The sequence below is a fragment of the Ranitomeya imitator genome, chromosome 1, assembly GCF_032444005.1.
Source record: "Ranitomeya imitator isolate aRanImi1 chromosome 1, aRanImi1.pri, whole genome shotgun sequence".
In the NCBI taxonomy this organism is placed as follows: Eukaryota; Metazoa; Chordata; class Amphibia; order Anura; family Dendrobatidae; genus Ranitomeya; species Ranitomeya imitator.
The window spans coordinates 1,140,084,837-1,140,103,305 of record NC_091282.1 but is presented as its reverse complement, the minus strand read 5'-3'; the positions used below and the strand labels follow the sequence as shown (position 1 = coordinate 1,140,103,305).

General features: G+C 43.4%; 1 protein-coding gene across 5 annotated transcripts in view; it reads right to left on the bottom strand.

Moving 5' to 3' along the window:
- The window catches only part of ATP8A1 (ATPase phospholipid transporting 8A1), a 291,307-nt gene that overhangs the window by 222,740 nt on the left and 50,098 nt on the right, over positions 1–18,469 (bottom strand). For all 5 annotated transcript variants that reach the window (XM_069744529.1, XM_069744527.1, XM_069744530.1 and 2 more), the window contains exon 5: positions 11,409–11,507. In XM_069744529.1, the coding sequence (XP_069600630.1) occupies positions 11,409–11,507 (99 nt within the window). The remainder of the gene's footprint in view (positions 1–11,408; positions 11,508–18,469) is intronic.

Sequence of the window (18,469 nt, the reverse complement as noted above, 5' to 3'; positions counted from 1 at the left end):
AAAGAAGCCCCTTCTCTCCAAGGAAAACATCAAGAGTAGATGGATATTCTGCCGAAAGAACAGAGATTGGACTGCACTGGACTGAGGTAAGGTGATTTTCTTTGATGAAGCCCCCTTCAGACTGTTTGGGACATCTGGAAGAATGATTGTCCGGAGAAGAAAAGGTGAGCGCTACAATGAGTCCTGTGTCATGCCGACAGTAAGTCATCCTGAGTTCATTCACACAAGGGGGCTCACTCACAATTTTTGCTAAGAACACTGCTATGGATAAGTATTGCTTATCTAAAGATCATCCAAAGCAAAAGTGATAACGAACTGGGGCTTGGTGAACACAAAATTATGAGGAAGAATCCAGCGTAGAAGCAGGTAAATAAGATGTCCAATTAGTAACATAGTAACATAGTTAGTAAGGCCGAAAAAAGACATTTGTCCATCCAGTTCAGCCTATATTCCATCATAATAAATACCCAGATCTACGTCCTTCTACAGAACCTAATAATTGTATGATACAATATTGTTCTGCTCCAGGAAGACATCCAGGCCTCTCTTGAACCCCTCGACTGAGTTCGCCATCACCACCTCCTCAGGCAAGCAATTCCAGATTCTCACTGCCCTAACAGTAAAGAATCCTCTTCTATGTTGGTGGAAAAACCTTCTCTCCTCCAGACGCAAAGAATGCCCCCTTGTGCCCGTCACCTTCCTTGGTATAAACAGATCCTCAGCGAGATATTTGTATTGTCCCCTTATATACTTATACATGGTTATTAGATCGCCCCTCAGTCGTCTTTTTTCTAGACTAAATAATCCTAATTTCGCTAATCTATCTGGGTATTGTAGTTCTCCCATCCCCTTTATTAATTTTGTTGCCCTCCTTTGTACTCTCTCTAGTTCCATTATATCCTTCCTGAGCACCGGTGCCCAAAACTGGACACAGTACTCCATGTGCGGTCTAACTAGGGATTTGTACAGAGGCAGTATAATGCTCTCATCATGTGTATCCAGACCTCTTTTAATGCACCCCATGATCCTGTTTGCCTTGGCAGCTGCTGCCTGGCACTGGCTGCTCCAGGTAAGTTTATCATTAACTAGGATCCCCAAGTCCTTCTCCCTGTCAGATTTACCCAGTGGTTTCCCGTTCAGTGTGTAATGGTGATATTGATTCCCTCTTCCCATGTGTATAACCTTACATTTATCATTGTTAAACCTCATCTGCCACCTTTCAGCCCAAGTTTCCAACTTATCCAGATCCATCTGTAGCAGAATACTATCTTCTCTTGTATTAACTGCTTTACATAGTTTTGTATCATCTGCAAATATCGATATTTTACTGTGTAAACCTTCTACCAGATCATTAATGAATATGTTGAAGAGAACAGGTCCCAATACTGACCCCTGCGGTACCCCACTGGTCACAGCGACCCAGTTAGAGACTATACCATTTATAACCACCCTCTGCTTTCTATCACTAAGCCAGTTACTAACCCATTTACACACATTTTCCCCCAGACCAAGCATTCTCATTTTGTGTACCAACCTCTTGTGCGGCACGGTATCAAACGCTTTGGAAAAATCGAGATATACCACGTCCAATGACTCACCGTGGTCCAGTCTATAGCTTACCTCTTCATAAAAACTGATTAGATTGGTTTGACAGGAGCGATTTCTCATAAACCCATGCTGATATGGAGTTAAACAGTTATTCTCATTGAGATAATCCAGAATAACATCCCTCAGAAACCCTTCAAATATTTTACCAACAATAGAGGTTAGACTTACTGGCCTATAATTTCCAGGTTCACTTTTAGAGCCCTTTTTGAATATTGGCACCACATTTGCTATGCGCCAGTCCTGCGGAACAGACCCTGTCGCTATAGAGTCACTAAAAATAAGAAATAATGGTTTATCTATTACATTACTTAGTTCTCTTAGTACTCGTGGGTGTATGCCATCCGGACCCGGAGATTTATCTATTTTAATCTTATTTAGCCGGTTTCGCACCTCTTCTTGGGTTAGATTGGTGACCCTTAATATAGGGTTTTCATTGTTTCTTGGGATTTCACCTAGCATTTCATTTTCCACCGTGAATACCGTGGAGAAGAAGGTGTTTAATATGTTAGCTTTTTCCTCGTCATCTACAACCATTCTTTCCTCACTATTTTTTAAGGGGCCTACATTTTCAGTTTTTATTCTTTTACTATTGATATAGTTGAAGAACAGTTTGGGATTAGTTTTACTCTCCTTAGCAATGTGCTTCTCTGTTTCCTTTTTGGCAGCTTTAATTAGTTTTTTAGATAAAGTATTTTTCTCCCTATAGTTTTTTAGAGCTTCAATGGTGCCATCCTGCTTTAGTAGTGCAAATGCTTTATTTTTACTGTTAATTGCCTGTCTTACTTCTTTGTTTAGCCACATTGGGTTTTTCCTATTTCTAGTCCTTTTATTCCCACAAGGTATAAACCGCTTACACTGCCTATTTAGGATGTTCTTAAACATTTCCCATTTATTATCTGTATTCTCATTTCTGAGGATATTGTCCCAGTCTACCAGATTAAGGGCATCTCTAAGCTGTTCAAACTTTGCCTTCCTAAAGTTCAATGTTTTTGTGACTCCCTGACAAGTCCCCCTAGTGAAAGACAGGTGAAACTGCACAATATTGTGGTCGCTATTTCCTAAATGCCCAACCACCTGCAGATTTGTTATTCTGTCAGGTCTATTAGATAGTATTAGGTCTAAAAGTGCTGCTCCTCTGGTTGGATTCTGCACCAATTGTGAAAGATAATTTTTCTTGGTTATTAGCAGAAACCTGTTGCCTTTATGGGTTTCACAGGTTTCTGTTTCCCAGTTAATATCCGGGTAGTTAAAGTCCCCCATAACCAGGACCTCATTATGGGTTGCAGCTTCATCTATCTGCTTTAGAAGTAGACTTTCCATGCTTTCTGTTATATTTGGGGGTTTGTAACAGACCCCAATGAGAATTTTGTTACCATTTTTCCCTCCATGAATTTCAACCCATATGGACTCGACATCCTCATTCCCTTCGCTAATATCCTCCCTTAAAGTGGACTTTAGACAAGACTTTACATAGAGACAAACCCCTCCTCCTCTCCGATTTTTACGATCCTTTCTAAACAGACTGTAACCCTGTAAGTTGACTGCCCAGTCATAGCTTTCATCTAACCATGTCTCGGTTATTCCCACTATGTCAAAGTTACCTGTAGATATTTCTGCTTCTAGTTCTTCCATCTTGTTTGTCAGGCTTCTGGCGTTTGCGAGCATGCAGTTTAGAGGATTTTGTTTTGTTCCAATCTCCTCACTGTGGATTGTTTTAGAAATGTTCTTACCTCCCTTCTGAGTATGTTTTCCTGGGTCGTCTTTGTTCGAGTCTAATGTTTTTCTTCCCGTCCCCTCTTCTTCTAGTTTAACGCCCTCCTGATGAGTGTAGCGAGTCTTCTGGCGAATGTGTGTTTCCCAGGTTTGTTGAGGTGTAGTCCGTCTCTGGCGAGGAGTCCATCATACCAGTAATTCACACCGTGGTCCAGGAATCCAAATCCTTGTTGTCTGCACCATCGTCTTAGCCAGTTGTTTGCATCAAGGATCCTGTTCCATCTCCTGGTGCCATGCCCGTCTACTGGAAGGATAGAAGAAAAAACTACCTGTGCATCCAGTTCCTTTACTTTCTTCCCCAACTCTTCAAAGTCCTTGCAGATTGTCGGTAGGTCCTTCCTTGCCGTGTCATTGGTGCCAACATGTATCAGAAGAAATGGGTGGACGTCCTTGGAGCTGAAGAGCTTTGGTATCCTATCGGTCACATCCTTGATCATCGCACCTGGAAGGCAGCATACTTCTCTTGCAGTTATGTCCGGTCTGCAGATGGCTGCTTCTGTGCCTCTCAGTAGTGAGTCTCCGACCACCACCACTCTTCGTTGCTTCTTGGCTGTACTTTTTGCTGTCACTTGTTGCTGTGTGCCCTTTTCTTTTTTGCTTGCTGGTATTGCTTCATTCTTAGGTGTGCCATCTTCATCCTCTACAAAGATTTGATATCGGTTCTTCAGTTGTGTGGTTGGTGATTTCTCCATGGTCTTCTTGCTTCTTTTGGTCACATGCTTCCACTCATCTGCTTTTGGAGGTTCTCTGACACTTTTTGCACCTTCTGTGACCAGTAGAGATGCTTCTGTTCTGTCTAGAAAGTCTTCATTCTCTTTGATGAGTTTCAAAGTTGCTATTCTTTCTTCCAGACCCCGCACCTTTTCTTCTAAAAGGGCCACTAGTCTACACTTCTGACAGGTGAAATTGGATTCTTCTTCTGGTCGATCTGTGAACATGTAGCACATGCTGCAGCTCACCATGTAGGTTGTCACATCTGCCATGTTGCTCCTAGATCCTGCTGACTTGCTGTGTGTTTTCCTTCTTGTGTAATCTACTCAGCCAAGCTCTCTTGCAATAATGTCCTACAGGCAAAAATTCGTTGGTGATGCTTTCGAAGCAGCTGGTCCCGGCTGTACCCAACGATCTTCTAGCTTAGGGAGACTTCGCTTCTCCCAGAAGGCACCTGGAATATGCAAATTAGCCTCCTGAAGCTTGAATCCCTGGTTTATTGTATTGAAGAAATAAATCACATCCATAGAAACATGGTAAGTGCGGTCCTGGTCACAATGGACACAACCGACGCGTTTCAGCTCCGATGAGCCCTATTCATGGTTGTTTAGACAACCATGGATAAAGCTCATCAGAGGAACAGAGGGTCTTTATCTTTTTCGCCCTCTAAAATAGGTTTATGGTTCACAGGCAATCTTATAATGTGGTGGGACCCCAGTTCCTCATTTCCTTTGGTTAGATGACAGCAACCTGCCACATGACAATCTTCCATATTCATCTGTAAATAATCAATAACCAAGGTCGGTAGGCGAGATCCTTCTCCTATCAATGAGATGAGACTCCACAAAAATCCATCCAATAATTGGAAGGTCATCTTCTAAACTAACTGTGCTATGTTCACGCACAACCGGACTTGCGCAAACGTAGCGGCAAATAGCAAAGTGCAACTCTCATCGGGTATTGATCTGGGAGTAATACCGGCCAATAATCATCACAATGGGGAAAATGACAGAACGGCTGCATGGAGGAGGCCCAAGCCCAAGAGGAGATCATGACAAGTGGCGGCTACGTCACACAACTACATAAAGCGTCACATCAGGAACCATATCAGAGGGAGATAAGAGGGTGTATGTGATATTGATATGTTTGTAAAGCGCTGCAGAATATGATATCCATGTATAAGCAAAGCATAATAAATAATGTGCAGGTATATGGGAGAACTTCCCCTGGCAGCGTGCGGTAGAGGAAAATAGCTTTTTCTATACAATAAAATTTTAAAAAGGCATTCCTGTGGTCTAAAAGGGGTCCTCTGTGTACAGTGGAAATATCCCTAGCATGGATGCAGAATAACCAGAGCCCTGAAGGATCAATCAAGAAATAAGTGAGCAAAAACAATTATAAAAAAAAATCATTAGCACTGGAGAGGGGAGACTTAACGGTGCCTCCTGGGACATATACTGTGCACGGCATTTTATCCTTTTGGATCGCCGGCACGAGACTAAAAAAAAAAATAAGTTTTCCAGAGCTAAAACATCTGTTAGGTCGGATTCACGCACGGCAGAGTCTGCAGATTCTCTTTATGCTTTTTATAGGAAATCACTGAAGAGCTTACATGCGCTGGGGTTTCATTTTTACTGTTAGCAGCAATTGTCATCCAGCTTGTTCCAGCTGTGTTTCTATTTTATTTTTTTATCTCTGCTGTATCTTTTCTACCATCATTGTGTTTTTTTAAATCACTCAAAATAAAAAAAATGATTGTATGTAATGCAGTGAAAAAAGCAGTGGTGTTATTTTACAGCACGCATGTACGCCGTTCCTATACATATTGTTGATTAGAGATGACGGAGGGGACATCTGGGCCGTCCGGGTTCTGACGGGCGCGGAGCTGTCAGTCACCCTCTGCAGGCTGGCACCGTGCCGGATGTCGGGCTGCGGCACCATGAGGTCACTGTTTGCAGTCCTGATTAGGTTACTGGCTAATTGTACAATTTGATGGAGTAAGCATTCAGGAGCAGAGCTGGAATCGCAGCGCCCGGCCTCTCCGCACCCTTTACATGCCGATTAGAGAGCTGGAATCACTGCAGACAAACCAAGGCCACGCATGGTAAAGAACTACTCTCACGTACCATGTCTGCCATAAATCAAGTGGAGTAATGAGCATGCACAAAGGAGAAAATCAAGCAGGTAGATAAGGAAAAAAAAGCTAAAAACTAGCAGCACATCACCCATCCCCTGCTTGATCCCCTGCCCCTACTCCCTGCACAGTGATGCCATCCGATGTGACCGTTGCTTGCCACTAAATAAAAAGAGGAGCAGGATATCCCCCTCTTTTCTTATTTGTAGCCCCTTGCAAGTAACCACAAGATTGCAACCTGAAGACGGTGTATATCCAGCTACAGTCTTCTCTTGTGCATTCTTGTAAGGGCCTAAATCATTATTTTTTCAGTTTCATTCTCCGAAACAATGAGGTTAATCTGCAATTGGTCTTCATTAAATATTTCCTATTGGTTAGTGTCTACAGCTCCCATGCGCTCAATGTGTCTCCATGGAAACAGACAATAAATGGCATAGTATATTCTTGCAGGGAATGTTCACATACAACTTTAAAGATTCTTTTTTTTTTTTTTTTGCTAAATGCAGTCTATGTCTAGAAAACCACAGTCGTAATTGCGCTCGGGTGCATTTTTATAAGTATTTGTTATGCGTATTTTTTTAATGTATATTTAATGTTTAGCTAATTTGATCTGAATGGGGGGGGGGGGGGGGGGGGAACTGCGGTAAAAATGCTGAAAGATTTCACAGGCTATACGCTTCCACAAGACAATACCTGAAGACAAAGGGCCGTATGAAGATTGTAGAAATCGTTTGCAGTTACTGTAAAATAAGCTGTAAAAACGCATCATGCACACGTGAGCAAGCGCTTAAACTAAGGCCATTGGTCTCATACCTTATACTAACAAAGGGGGGCTGAATACAAATGAACGCCACAAATTTCAGATTATATATATATATATATATATATATATATATATATATATATATATATATATATATATATATATATATATATATATATATATATATATATATATATATATATATATATATATATATATATATATATATATATATATTTTTTTTTTTTTTTATTTTATTTTTTTAAATTATAGGATCATGTACCATTTTCCTTTACACATCACAAGCACTTGGTACTTTGTGTTGGTATATCACATAAGATCCAAAGAAAATCCATATAAGTATGTGGGCGTAATGGGAAAAAGTTCACGAGGTATGAATACTTTTTTAAGCACCGCACAAAATACAATGTTAGCAGGGAAGTCTGAATGCAATCAATACTGGACCGCCCTTTGCCTTCACAACATCAATTCTAGGTACAGCTGGACAGAGTTTTTGAAGGAGCGGGAGGTCATTCCAAACATCCGGAGGACTAACCACAGATCTTCTTTGGATGATCCCAGACAGACTAAATGTTGAGACTAGGTCTCTTTGGGGGTCATCACTTCCAGGACTCCATGCTCTTACTTACACTGGAAATAGTTCTTAATGACATTGTCTATCTTTGGGGTCATTGGGCTGCTGCAGAATCAATTTGGAGCCAATCGGATGCCTCCCTGATGGTAATGTGACAAGCAGTGTTTCCCAAACTCCAGTGCTCAGGGCCTCCAGTACGTCATGTTTTTAGGATTTCTTTAATCTTGCACAGGTGATGGAATTATTAAGGCATCACAAACTGCCACCGATTCTCTCACCTGTGCAATCCTGAAAACCTGACGTGCTGGGGGATCGGGTTTTGGGAAACAGTGGCATAAAGGATAAGTATCGGTCTGTATTTTTCTGCACTGATGAAACCAAGAAATGGGCAATGCTGAGAACCGCAGACGCAGCGATCAGCCAAGTAAACTTAGTGCAGAAGCTGTCCAATGTCAGCAGATGTCCAGCAGTGCCATCAGCTCAGCAACCTGTGGGACACCCATCTACGGTTTAGAAATATTTGGCAAGATATGGTTTTGATGGAAGAATTGTGGCCAAAAAGCTATACCTTCGCCATGGGAATAAAATCAAGTACTGCAAGTCAACTATGCAGGAAAACGTAGGAACAACGGTGCAGAAAATGTCAGCAGGGAGTCAAAATGTGAAATATTTGGCTGTAACAAAAGGCAGTTTGCTCGCCAAAGGCCTGAAGATTGGCCCAATGAGTGTCTGCAGACAACAGTGAAGCATGAGAGATATTTCTTGCAAGTTTGGGGCCAAATTACAGCAAATGGAGTTGGGGATTTAGTGAAGATTAATGGGGTCTTCACTGTTGAGAAAGAAAGGAAAATACTTATCCATCTTGCATTACCATCAGGGAGGCGTCTGACGGGCCATAACCTTATTCTGCAGCAGGACCACCCCAAACACGCAGCCAATGTCATCACCATCAGTGTAAAGAAGAACAAGTCGTCCTGGACGTGGCTTATAGTATTGTCTAGGCTTTATACACAATATCGAAGAATTATTCTATTGGTTTTTGGGTTTTTTTAATCCTCAGAGTGGAGAACTTCTCGAAAAACAACAGTCAGACAATGATAGACTTGGAAACCTGCCCAAATAAAAACAAAAAAATTGTGGACTGAGCGCGTGAGCGGCACGGCATTGTCAGGGGAACGCATACAAGATGACAAAGGTCTCCCAAGAGGACCAGGCAAGGTTCTCATCTTCCGAGCTCCCCAAAGAACGTCTGTGCTGCCACTACCTGAGCGGAATACAGTACAGGCTGCTACAAGGCAACATTCACAACATAATATCAGTGAATTCAACACCGACGCTCGAGAACAGCTCAAACGCACAAGACATCAATGGCGGAGCTCGAATCGGGAAAATCCACTCTTCATAAAGTCTCTGTATAATGTCAAGTAGTGTTTGGGGAGACACTGTGGGATCACGTGGATAAGATCATGGGAGAAATAATATTTATTCACAAATTAACTAAGTATAAAGTTTTATAGTAGCAAGGTTGGAAGAAGACAAGAGTCCATCAAGTATAACCTATAACCCAACGTATCAATCCAGAGGAAAGCAAAACCCCATCAGGCGGAACCAACTGCCCCATATTAGGGGAAAAAGCTCCTCATATGGCAATTATACTAAACTGATGGAGTGTGTTGTGTGCAAAGGGGTCAGCCCACCATAACAATAGCTAATTGCTTATGGTCCCATGGCTGGGAACAGCACTGAGCCCAAAGAGCGGAGGCTATGGGCTCTGCAGTGTGAATGGAGCAGTACTCCTGCATTCACAATCTATGGGACTCCCGGAGGTAGCTGAACGCCTTCCCCTAGTAGGGCCATCCTACTACTCCGTACGTTTAGTGTAACAAGGAAAAGACGTTGGATCCAAAACAAAGAAAATGAAGCAACTCGGCACTATCATGGAGTTCAGGTGGAGATTACAATGTTGCACATCCAAAAAAGGTCCGTGAACCAGAGCGGTGCGGAGCTTAAAGGGAACCTGTCACCTGAATTTGGCGGGACAGGTTTGCGGTCATATGGGTGGAGTTTCCGGGTGTTTGATTCACCCTTTCCTTACCCGCTGGCTGCATGCTGGCCGCAATATTGGAGCAGCCAGCGGGGTAAGGAAGGGTGAATCAAACACCCGAAAACCCCGCCCATATGACCGCAAACCTGCCCGCCAAATTCAGGTGACAGGTTCCCTTTAATAGACTCCAGACTGGGGAAACGACTGCAGTCCAAAGTAGAGAAAAGCGTCACTGAACGTATAAAATTACTTAATTACTAATGTCCTTTAAAACATATCAGCAGGGAGAGAGAAGGAGCAGGTGCGACTGGTCAGACGCGTATATAGGTGCTTCCACCGGTCTGATCAGAAGGGATTTTATACGGTGAGCGTTGCTTTTCTTTACTTTTGGAAGGAAGAGAAGTTACTTTATAAAGAAGTGCATGATTAAAGGAGTATTCCCACCATATAAAGTGATAGCTTTCAGTGACATCACCTTACGATCAGTTGGAGCACAACGTCTGGTCACCCCACCATTCATGCCAGTGAAGACTCAGAATTGTTTCCCCTTTACTTTTTGGGGGACTGGGAGAGACTCTGTACAGGGAACATTTATAAGGAGACATATTGCTAAATTATTTCTGTGGCCACCTACGTGTCAGGATTGGTGGGGGGGTCCTAGCAATAAGCCATCACTTTATAAGATTGGAAATCTTCCCCCTCCTTCCCCGATGACAATATTTTTGCAACATATTTCTCCAGTTAGGCTACTTTCACACTAGCGTCAGAATCTCACCGTCGCAATGCGTCGGGAGAGATTCCGACGCTAGCGTTTAACGCACTGCACAACGGAGGCAGCGGATGCATTTCTCCGGCGCATCCGCTGCCCCATTGTAAGGTGCGGGGAGGTGGGGGCGGAGTTCCGGCCGCGCATGCGCGGTCGGAAAAAGCGGTCCGTCAGGCGCAAAAAACGTTACATGTTGCGTTTTTTGCTCCCGACGGTCCGCAGAAGCACGACGCATCCGTCGCACGACGGATGCGACGTGTGGCAATCCGTCGCAATGCGTCGTCAATACAAGTCTATGGGGAAAAACGCATCCTGCAAGCACTTTTGCAGGATGCGTTTTTTCTGCAAAACGACGCATTGCGGCGGATTGCAGTTAACGCTAGTGTGAAAGTAGCCTTATATGTCAGCTATAAGGTGGATACGTGATCCCAATTGGACTGTCACGGAGAATTACCCAAGGTTCTCAGCCTTGTCCCATTCCCGGCTTTCAGCACAGAAGGTAAAGTGTGACATAAAGGAAGATGCAACATGCCAGGGACCAGACAGCCCATGGAGAGGGAACACTGCTCCATAAAGTACTCTAAAAATAAGAATTTACTACCTACTAACTCAGTGGTTAGCACTGTAGCATTGCCAATGACAACATCTACAAAAGTCTGTATGTCCTCCCCATGTTTGCATGGGTTTCTTCCAGGTTCTCCGGTTTCCCACACTCCAAAGACATACTGATAGGAAGTGAAGATTGTGAGCCCCAATGGGGACAGTGATGACATCTATGAAGCGTAATGGCCGTATGCAAGTAAAATAAATACTTTTCTAATTCTGAAAGTTATAGCAATTCAGCTAGTAAACTTCATCTGGACTAAATAGACATATTTCTTGCTTCTATATCTCGGCAGTGTCAATCCAAAAGGCAACAAAATATCCATCACGTTACATTATATGCCAGTAAGAATAAACTGTCTCCAGCCACGTACCTCCAATAGCCAAAGTCTAGAAATGTTTATTACTTACAACATCTTCTATGATCTCCTTCACAGCAGCCACAGCCAAAATGAACAGCAGAGGAACCAGAGTTGTATATCGCCCAGTTGGGGACACGTCGGGAATTTGCTAAAAGAGACAAAGAACACATGATGTAAAATAATATTCCAATATTTGGATTATATTCTGTTTGTTCCACTGCAAACTTTTTGCTTAATTTTGATATTCAATAGCCCAGATCAAGCCCAGATCTCCTTTCCAGGAAAAGATCCCAAAAAAAGAAGATGGCAGAGAAGGGAGGTGGCGGCGCGGCAGGGAAGGGAGGTGGCGGCGCGGCAGGGAAGGGAGGTGGCGGCGCGGCAGGGAAGGGAGGTGGCAGCGCGGCAGGGAAGGGACGTGGCGGCGCGGCAGGGAAGGGAGGTGGCGGCGCGGCAGGGAAGGGAGGTGGCGGCGCGGCAGGGAAGGGAGGTGGCGGCGCGGCAGGGAAGGGAGGTGGCGGCGCGGCAGGGAAGGGAGGTGGCGGCGCGGCAGGGAAGGGAGGTGGCGGCGCGGCAGGGAAGGGAGGTGGCGGCGCGGCAGGGAAGGGAGGTGGCGGCGCGGCAGGGAAGGGAGGTGGCGGCGCGGCAGGGAAGGGAGGTGGAGGCTTATGTGGGGAAAGGGCGTGGCTTACAATGCTACAACAAATTGCTGGAAAGTGAAATTTCATTGTTCGTCATTAGCTACTGTGATTAGTTTGATAGCTAGTGAAAGTTTACAGTTGCCCAATATTAGGCAGGATTAATAGATCCTTCTTATGGAGCAGCCAGAATAGATTTGCACTTTACGCCTGGACAAGTCTGTTCTGTTAATCCCAGTTGTGCAATAGTCCGTGCTGTGAACTGGCTGCCATCAGCAGGACAAGTTACTGAATTTCGACGTCTTTTTTATTCACCAGTTCTAAGGATGGAGGAAATATTTCCCGCTCCCGTGGCAGCAGATCCTGGAATTGCAATTTTAATGGTCTGTACAATCAGATAAAGAGGTCATCTCTTACAGCCGTCTAGTTTTGAAGACTGAAAAAAATGCCTACCTATGTTATACCTGTGAGATGCCAGGAAATAAACCCAGGAATAGCGCAAGGTGATGAAGTGCGGTCCGGGTAGACGTTCTAATCCTACACCATCATTGTGGAAGATCCGCCATAGACCGACCTCCTTACTAGATGCATTAGTAACATGAAGCAAGAAGAAGCATCACAGGACATTCAGGCATTAAAGGGGTTCTAACTTTTCATAAAATCATGTTCCCCGGGCACAGTTTAACCAAACTCACCCTCCCCAGGTCCAACTCTCAGTGTCCGGTACTTGCATTGACATGTTAATAGCAGTGCACATAATCAGGGAGCTCAGCAGCTAAGGAAGGCGATCCGTCTTCTTGGGTTGAGCCTCCAAATTCACTACAACAGCGTGGTGTGCGCCAGCATTGCCAGTATACCCAGACAAACGGATAATCTAAGCAATCCACAAATAAAAATACGGCTATACTGCCACACCCTGCATTAGTGATTCAGATATTCTGCTCACCTTGACAAAGGCCCAGCACAGGTCGAAGTGTCCTTTATTTTGTCACTAATGTACCCCATCTGATTCACATTATGTACATATATGCTAATCAATAAAATTACCTTGCAAAATATCAATTTGAAGCTGTGTGTACGTTGAGTTTTTGCTTGCAGAAATTTCTGCAAGGTTTCTGCATCTCTTGGCAGGAAAAACGCTGCAGCAAAAACGCGCGTTTTGCCGCATTTTTGGTGCATACATTTTTGTACAGCAATGAAGGCCTTTTTTAGCTCAATAAAGAGGTTTAAACAAAAAAAAAAAAAACTTTTGTGATGTAATTTCTTGGTTCAACACCACCTTTTTCAAGCTGATGCAGTGGCATCAGGGTAATGGGATTAGGGCTTGGTGTCAGGAGCTGTCATTGACACTTAGGGTACCGTCACACAGTGAAATTTTGATCGCTACGACGGCACGATTCGTGACGTTCGAGCGATATATCTGTGACGTTCGAGCGATATCGCAATGTCTGACACGCTCCTGCGATCAGGGACCCCGCTGAGAATCGTACGTCGTAGCAGATCGTTTGAAACTTTCTTTCGTCGTCTAGTGTCCCGCTGTGGCGGCATGATTGCATGGTGTCACATATATCGTATACGATGTGCGCATAGTAACCAACGGCTTCTACATCGCACATACGTCATGAAATTATCGCTCCAGCGTCGTAGATTGCAAAGTGTGACAGCAGTCTACGACGCTGGAGCGATATTGTTACGACGCTGGAGCGTCACGGATCGTACCGTCGTAGCGATGAAAATTGCACTGTGTGACGGTACCCTTAGCCCTAGGCTTAGTAATGAAAAGGTGTCAGCCCGCCACCCTTATTTTTAAGCTACTAAGTAAACACTAGTGATGAGCGAATATACTCGTTACTCGAGATTTCCCGAGCACGCTCGGGAGTCCTCCGAGCATTTGTAAGTACTCAGAGATTTAGTTTTCATCACCGTAGCTGAATGATTTACATCTGTTAGCCAGCATAAGCACATGTGGGGGTTGCCTGGTTGCAAATGAATCCCCACATGTAATCAAGCTGGCTAACAGATGTAAATCATTCAGCTGCGGCAATAATAATCTTCGAGCACTAAAAAAAAATACTCGGAGGACCCCCGAGCGTGCTCGGGAAATCTCGAGTAACGAGTACACTCCCTCATCATTACCGGTGACCCCTCTCACAGCAGCTCAGTGATAGACTGCGGGAGTGATTACCTCCTGCCAGCGTATCGTCGGCGGCCGGTTAGAGCCGTCACATCTCCCGACGTGACTGTTCTATATGTGAGATCGCTGTAGGACACTCAGGATTACATGGACTATGGCGGACAGGTGAGTATATGGTGGTTTATTTTACATTTTTTCTAGGAGACGAGGGAGTCAAGGATTTGGTGTTAGGTGAGTAATTTTTTTAACATTTTCATTTGAACATGTATGGAATTATTTTACTTTTGTGAACATAGGTGCTGGCTTATGAGACTACGTTCTCAGAAAAAACCCAATTGTAAAATTGATTAAAACTTGGCTTTTAATAAATTTCTTTATAAAAGAGTAACCCCAATTAGTGCACTACAAAAAACCATCACCAACACAACAACAGTCAATAGGAAAGGCCCAGGTGGTGCCTAACCCTGCACTAATGCTAGATGCGCCCTGCCTATCAGCGGAGGTTGGCACCCTATTTCCTGCGCAAATGGCGCCCCCGCTCCACGTCGGCTCACCCTACTACCCCTGTTGTACCCTTTTAGGGTGGGATGAACATATACTCATACACACTCGACGTGTTATCTCTTTATTATTTTTTATTTTTATATTTCAGAGATTATTTTTGGGATATCCTAATGCTATGGGGCTATCCCTTGTCTGTCCCTGCCTATCAGCGGGGGTTGGCACCCTAATCATACGCAATTGGCGCCCCCACTCCTCGGCAGGCTGATAACTTTTTACATCCCTATATGGGTAAGAAAAAGAAATTCTTAGGCAAGGTGCATAAGTGCTTTAAAGTGCTTGTAGAGAGGAATATCAGTGTGTCCTATATATATATAAATGGGTTACCTTTATATGCCAATCATTCACAGATCATCTATACGACAGAAATAAAGTACCAGTTGAATCCTGTACCATATAGCAAATAGCCTTACTCAAAATAGATGATAATGTTCTTTTTAAACAGAAACTACGTGTGTTCCTGCAATAATAACCCTAGGACCAACTCTGAATACCCCTTTCACAAATATAGGCATGTCCTTAACACAACCAACTCGACGCATTTCCCCTCTGCGAATGCGAAGGCATTGTATCAATAGGGTATCTACCCTGTAGTGCTGAGGATTTTATCATGAAACCGGCCATCTATGATTAAGATAAGTAGTCCTGTGGCACGTATATCTGTTACTCCTGATGAACCTCATATTGTTTCAGAGGGGAAACGCGTCGAGTTGGTTGTGTTAAGGACATGCCTATATTTGTGAAAGGGGTATTCGGAGTTGGTCCTAGGGTTATTATTGCAGGAACACACAGTTTCTGTTTAAAAAGAACATTGTTATCATCTATTTTGAGTAAGGCTATTTGCTATATGGTACAGGATTCAACTGGTACTTTATTTCTGTCGTATAGATGATCTGTGAATGATTGGCATATAAAGGTAACCCATTTATATATATAGGACACCCTGATATTCCTCTCTACAAGCACTTTAAAGCACTTATGCACCTTGCCTAAGAATTTCTTTTTCTTACCCATATAGGGATATAAAAAGTTATCAGCCGCCGAGGAGTGGGGGCGCCAATTGCGTATGATTAGGGTGCCAACCCCCGCTGATAGGCAGGGACAGACAAGGGATAGCCCCATAGCATTAGGATATCCCAAAAATAATCTCTGAAATATAAAAATAAATAAAAAATAATAAAGAGATAACACGTCGAGTGTGTATGAGTATATGTTCATCCCACCCTAAAAGGGTACAACAGGGGTAGTAGGGTGAGCCGACGTGGAGCGGGGGCGCCATTTGCGCAGGAAATAGGGTGCCAACCTCCGCTGATAGGCAGGGCGCATCTAGCATTAGTGCAGGGTTAGGCACCACCTGGGCCTTTCCTATTGACTGTTGTTGTGTTGGTGATGGTTTTTTGTAGTGCACTAATTGGGGTTACTCTTTTATAAAGAAATTTATTAAAAGCCAAGTTTTAATCAATTTTACAATTGGGTTTTTTCTGTGAACTAATAGTTTAATATACTCCCAAGTTTATACCTTCTATTTCTGTGAATGTGAGACTACGTTCTCCCATCAGTGACAGCAAACGTAGCCCGATGGGAGCAGTAGTCTCATCAGCCCACGCCTGCTGACCAGCGGTAAGCTTTTTACCGCAGGTTACCGATGCGGGTCAGTCACGGCTACGGGGCGCTGTGACTGCGCAGTGCGCTGACTGACGGTCTTACTGGCGGTAGAGTTCCCACGGGTCATCACGTTGACATTTGACAACATGACCCCGTAGGGCTCAGACTGACGGTCTTACCGGCACTAGCGTTAGAGCGGGTCACACTGACATCAGACAGCATAACCCCCACAGCGCTCCGACCGACGGTCTTACCGCAGTAGCGTTACCGCCAATAAGAACCACCGCGCCGGTGTTTCCCACACTGTCACACATATTATAGTGTGGAAAACACTATAGGAAGCTGGTAAAAAACGCAAACATTTTATAAGCTCACCGTAAACTCATATTTTAGTTAAAATATACCTTTTATTCCAATTCATTAAAATTCATCAAATTACCAAAACGTGAACACAACACCATCACCAAACCAATTAAAAGAGGGAATAGCACAGGGAGGTGCCTGACCCTGTAATGGACAGCCTCCCTACCGACATACCAGCGGAGGTTGGCACCCTAAAAACCTCTCGCTGACAGCTCTCCCTATTAGCCCTGTAAGGCCCTATTGATGAATGGGGAGTGAAAACATATTCAGCAGGTGGAACAGAAAGAAATGATGTACTGTAATAGGTAAAAGTCTTGGTATCAAAAAAATTTATAGTCAAAGAATGCATTTCTTGTTCATGCTTACACATGAAAAGAACCAGTAGAAAAGAGCTATCCCTAGATATCAATAATCCTTTCTTGCGCTCCATCTGCCCGACTGCGGGAGTTGGCACCCTGGAACCAGTATATGATATCTATTAATGATAGTCACATGCTCCTCAAAATATATTCCATTAGCATGGTCAGTTGGTCATAGATACAATCAAATGGTTCATATGCCACAAAGATGGCTCTTTCAATCAACTATAGATCAAAAAATTAAATTCACCCTTGTAATTGACATAATAAAAAATATATATGCCACAACCGCCCATCAAGGTCAAATCAAATACTTGAACTCCAAGCCAGACTGCAGCTCGCTGCAACTCGACGCGTTTCCCCTTTTCCAAGGTTCTTATGGAGTATAATAAAGAGCATGACCATGCTAATGGAATATATATTTTAGGAACAGGTGACTAGTATTAATAGATATCATATAATGCTTTCCACTAATTGAAAGAATTTGGAAAACTGCACTAGCTGTGGTCTGTTGGTCTATTTACTTATGGGATAGGTTTTTTCCCCCACGGCGCCAATTACCACTGTCTGGACTTGCATATGCGCTTTCCTCTATAACCACCCTGCTCTACTCAGTAATTATCAGACACTGGCTATTTCTTTTTCACTGAGCCACCTTGTGAAAGTGCTCTTAACTTCGCTATATCACTAAGCACTTAAAGAGACAGTGTTATATCCCTGAAGTAGCGGGGACACCAGCTTTTAGGTTCCAGGGTGCCAACTCCCACAGTCGGACAGATAGAGCGCAAGAAAGGATTATTGATATCTAGGGATAGCTCTTTTCTACTGGTTCTTTTCTAATATAAGCATGAACAAGAAATACATTCTTTGACTAGATTAAATTTATTGATACCAAAACATTTACATATTACAGTACATAATTTCTGTCCCACCTACTGAATATCTTTTCACTCCCCATTCATCACTAGGGCCTTACAGGGAGAGCCGCCAACGAGCGGGGGCGCCATTGCGCAGTTTTTTAGGGTGCCAGCCTCCGCTGGTAGGTAGGGAGGCTCAGTCCATTACAGGGTCAGGCACCTCCCTGTAGTATTATCCTAATTGGTTTGGTGATGGTGCAGTGTTCACGTTTTGGTAATTTGATGAATTTTAATTAATTGGAATAAAAGGTATATTTTAACTAAAATATTAATTGAGCTTATTGATTTTTTCCTCTTTTTATTTTAAACTGTGATAGGTATTGGATTAAACACTTTTATACCTGCTTTTTTATATGGATTTCACTGAGTCAATTGAAGTCAATGGGTGTGGAAAAGCACAAAGAATTGACAAGCTGCAGAAAAAAAAAAAAAAACACTGCAAATACTCAGAGAAAATTTACTGACCATGTGCACAACACTTACGGATGGTCATTGAATTAGCTGGCATAAGGATTTCATAGCATTTTTTGGCCCAT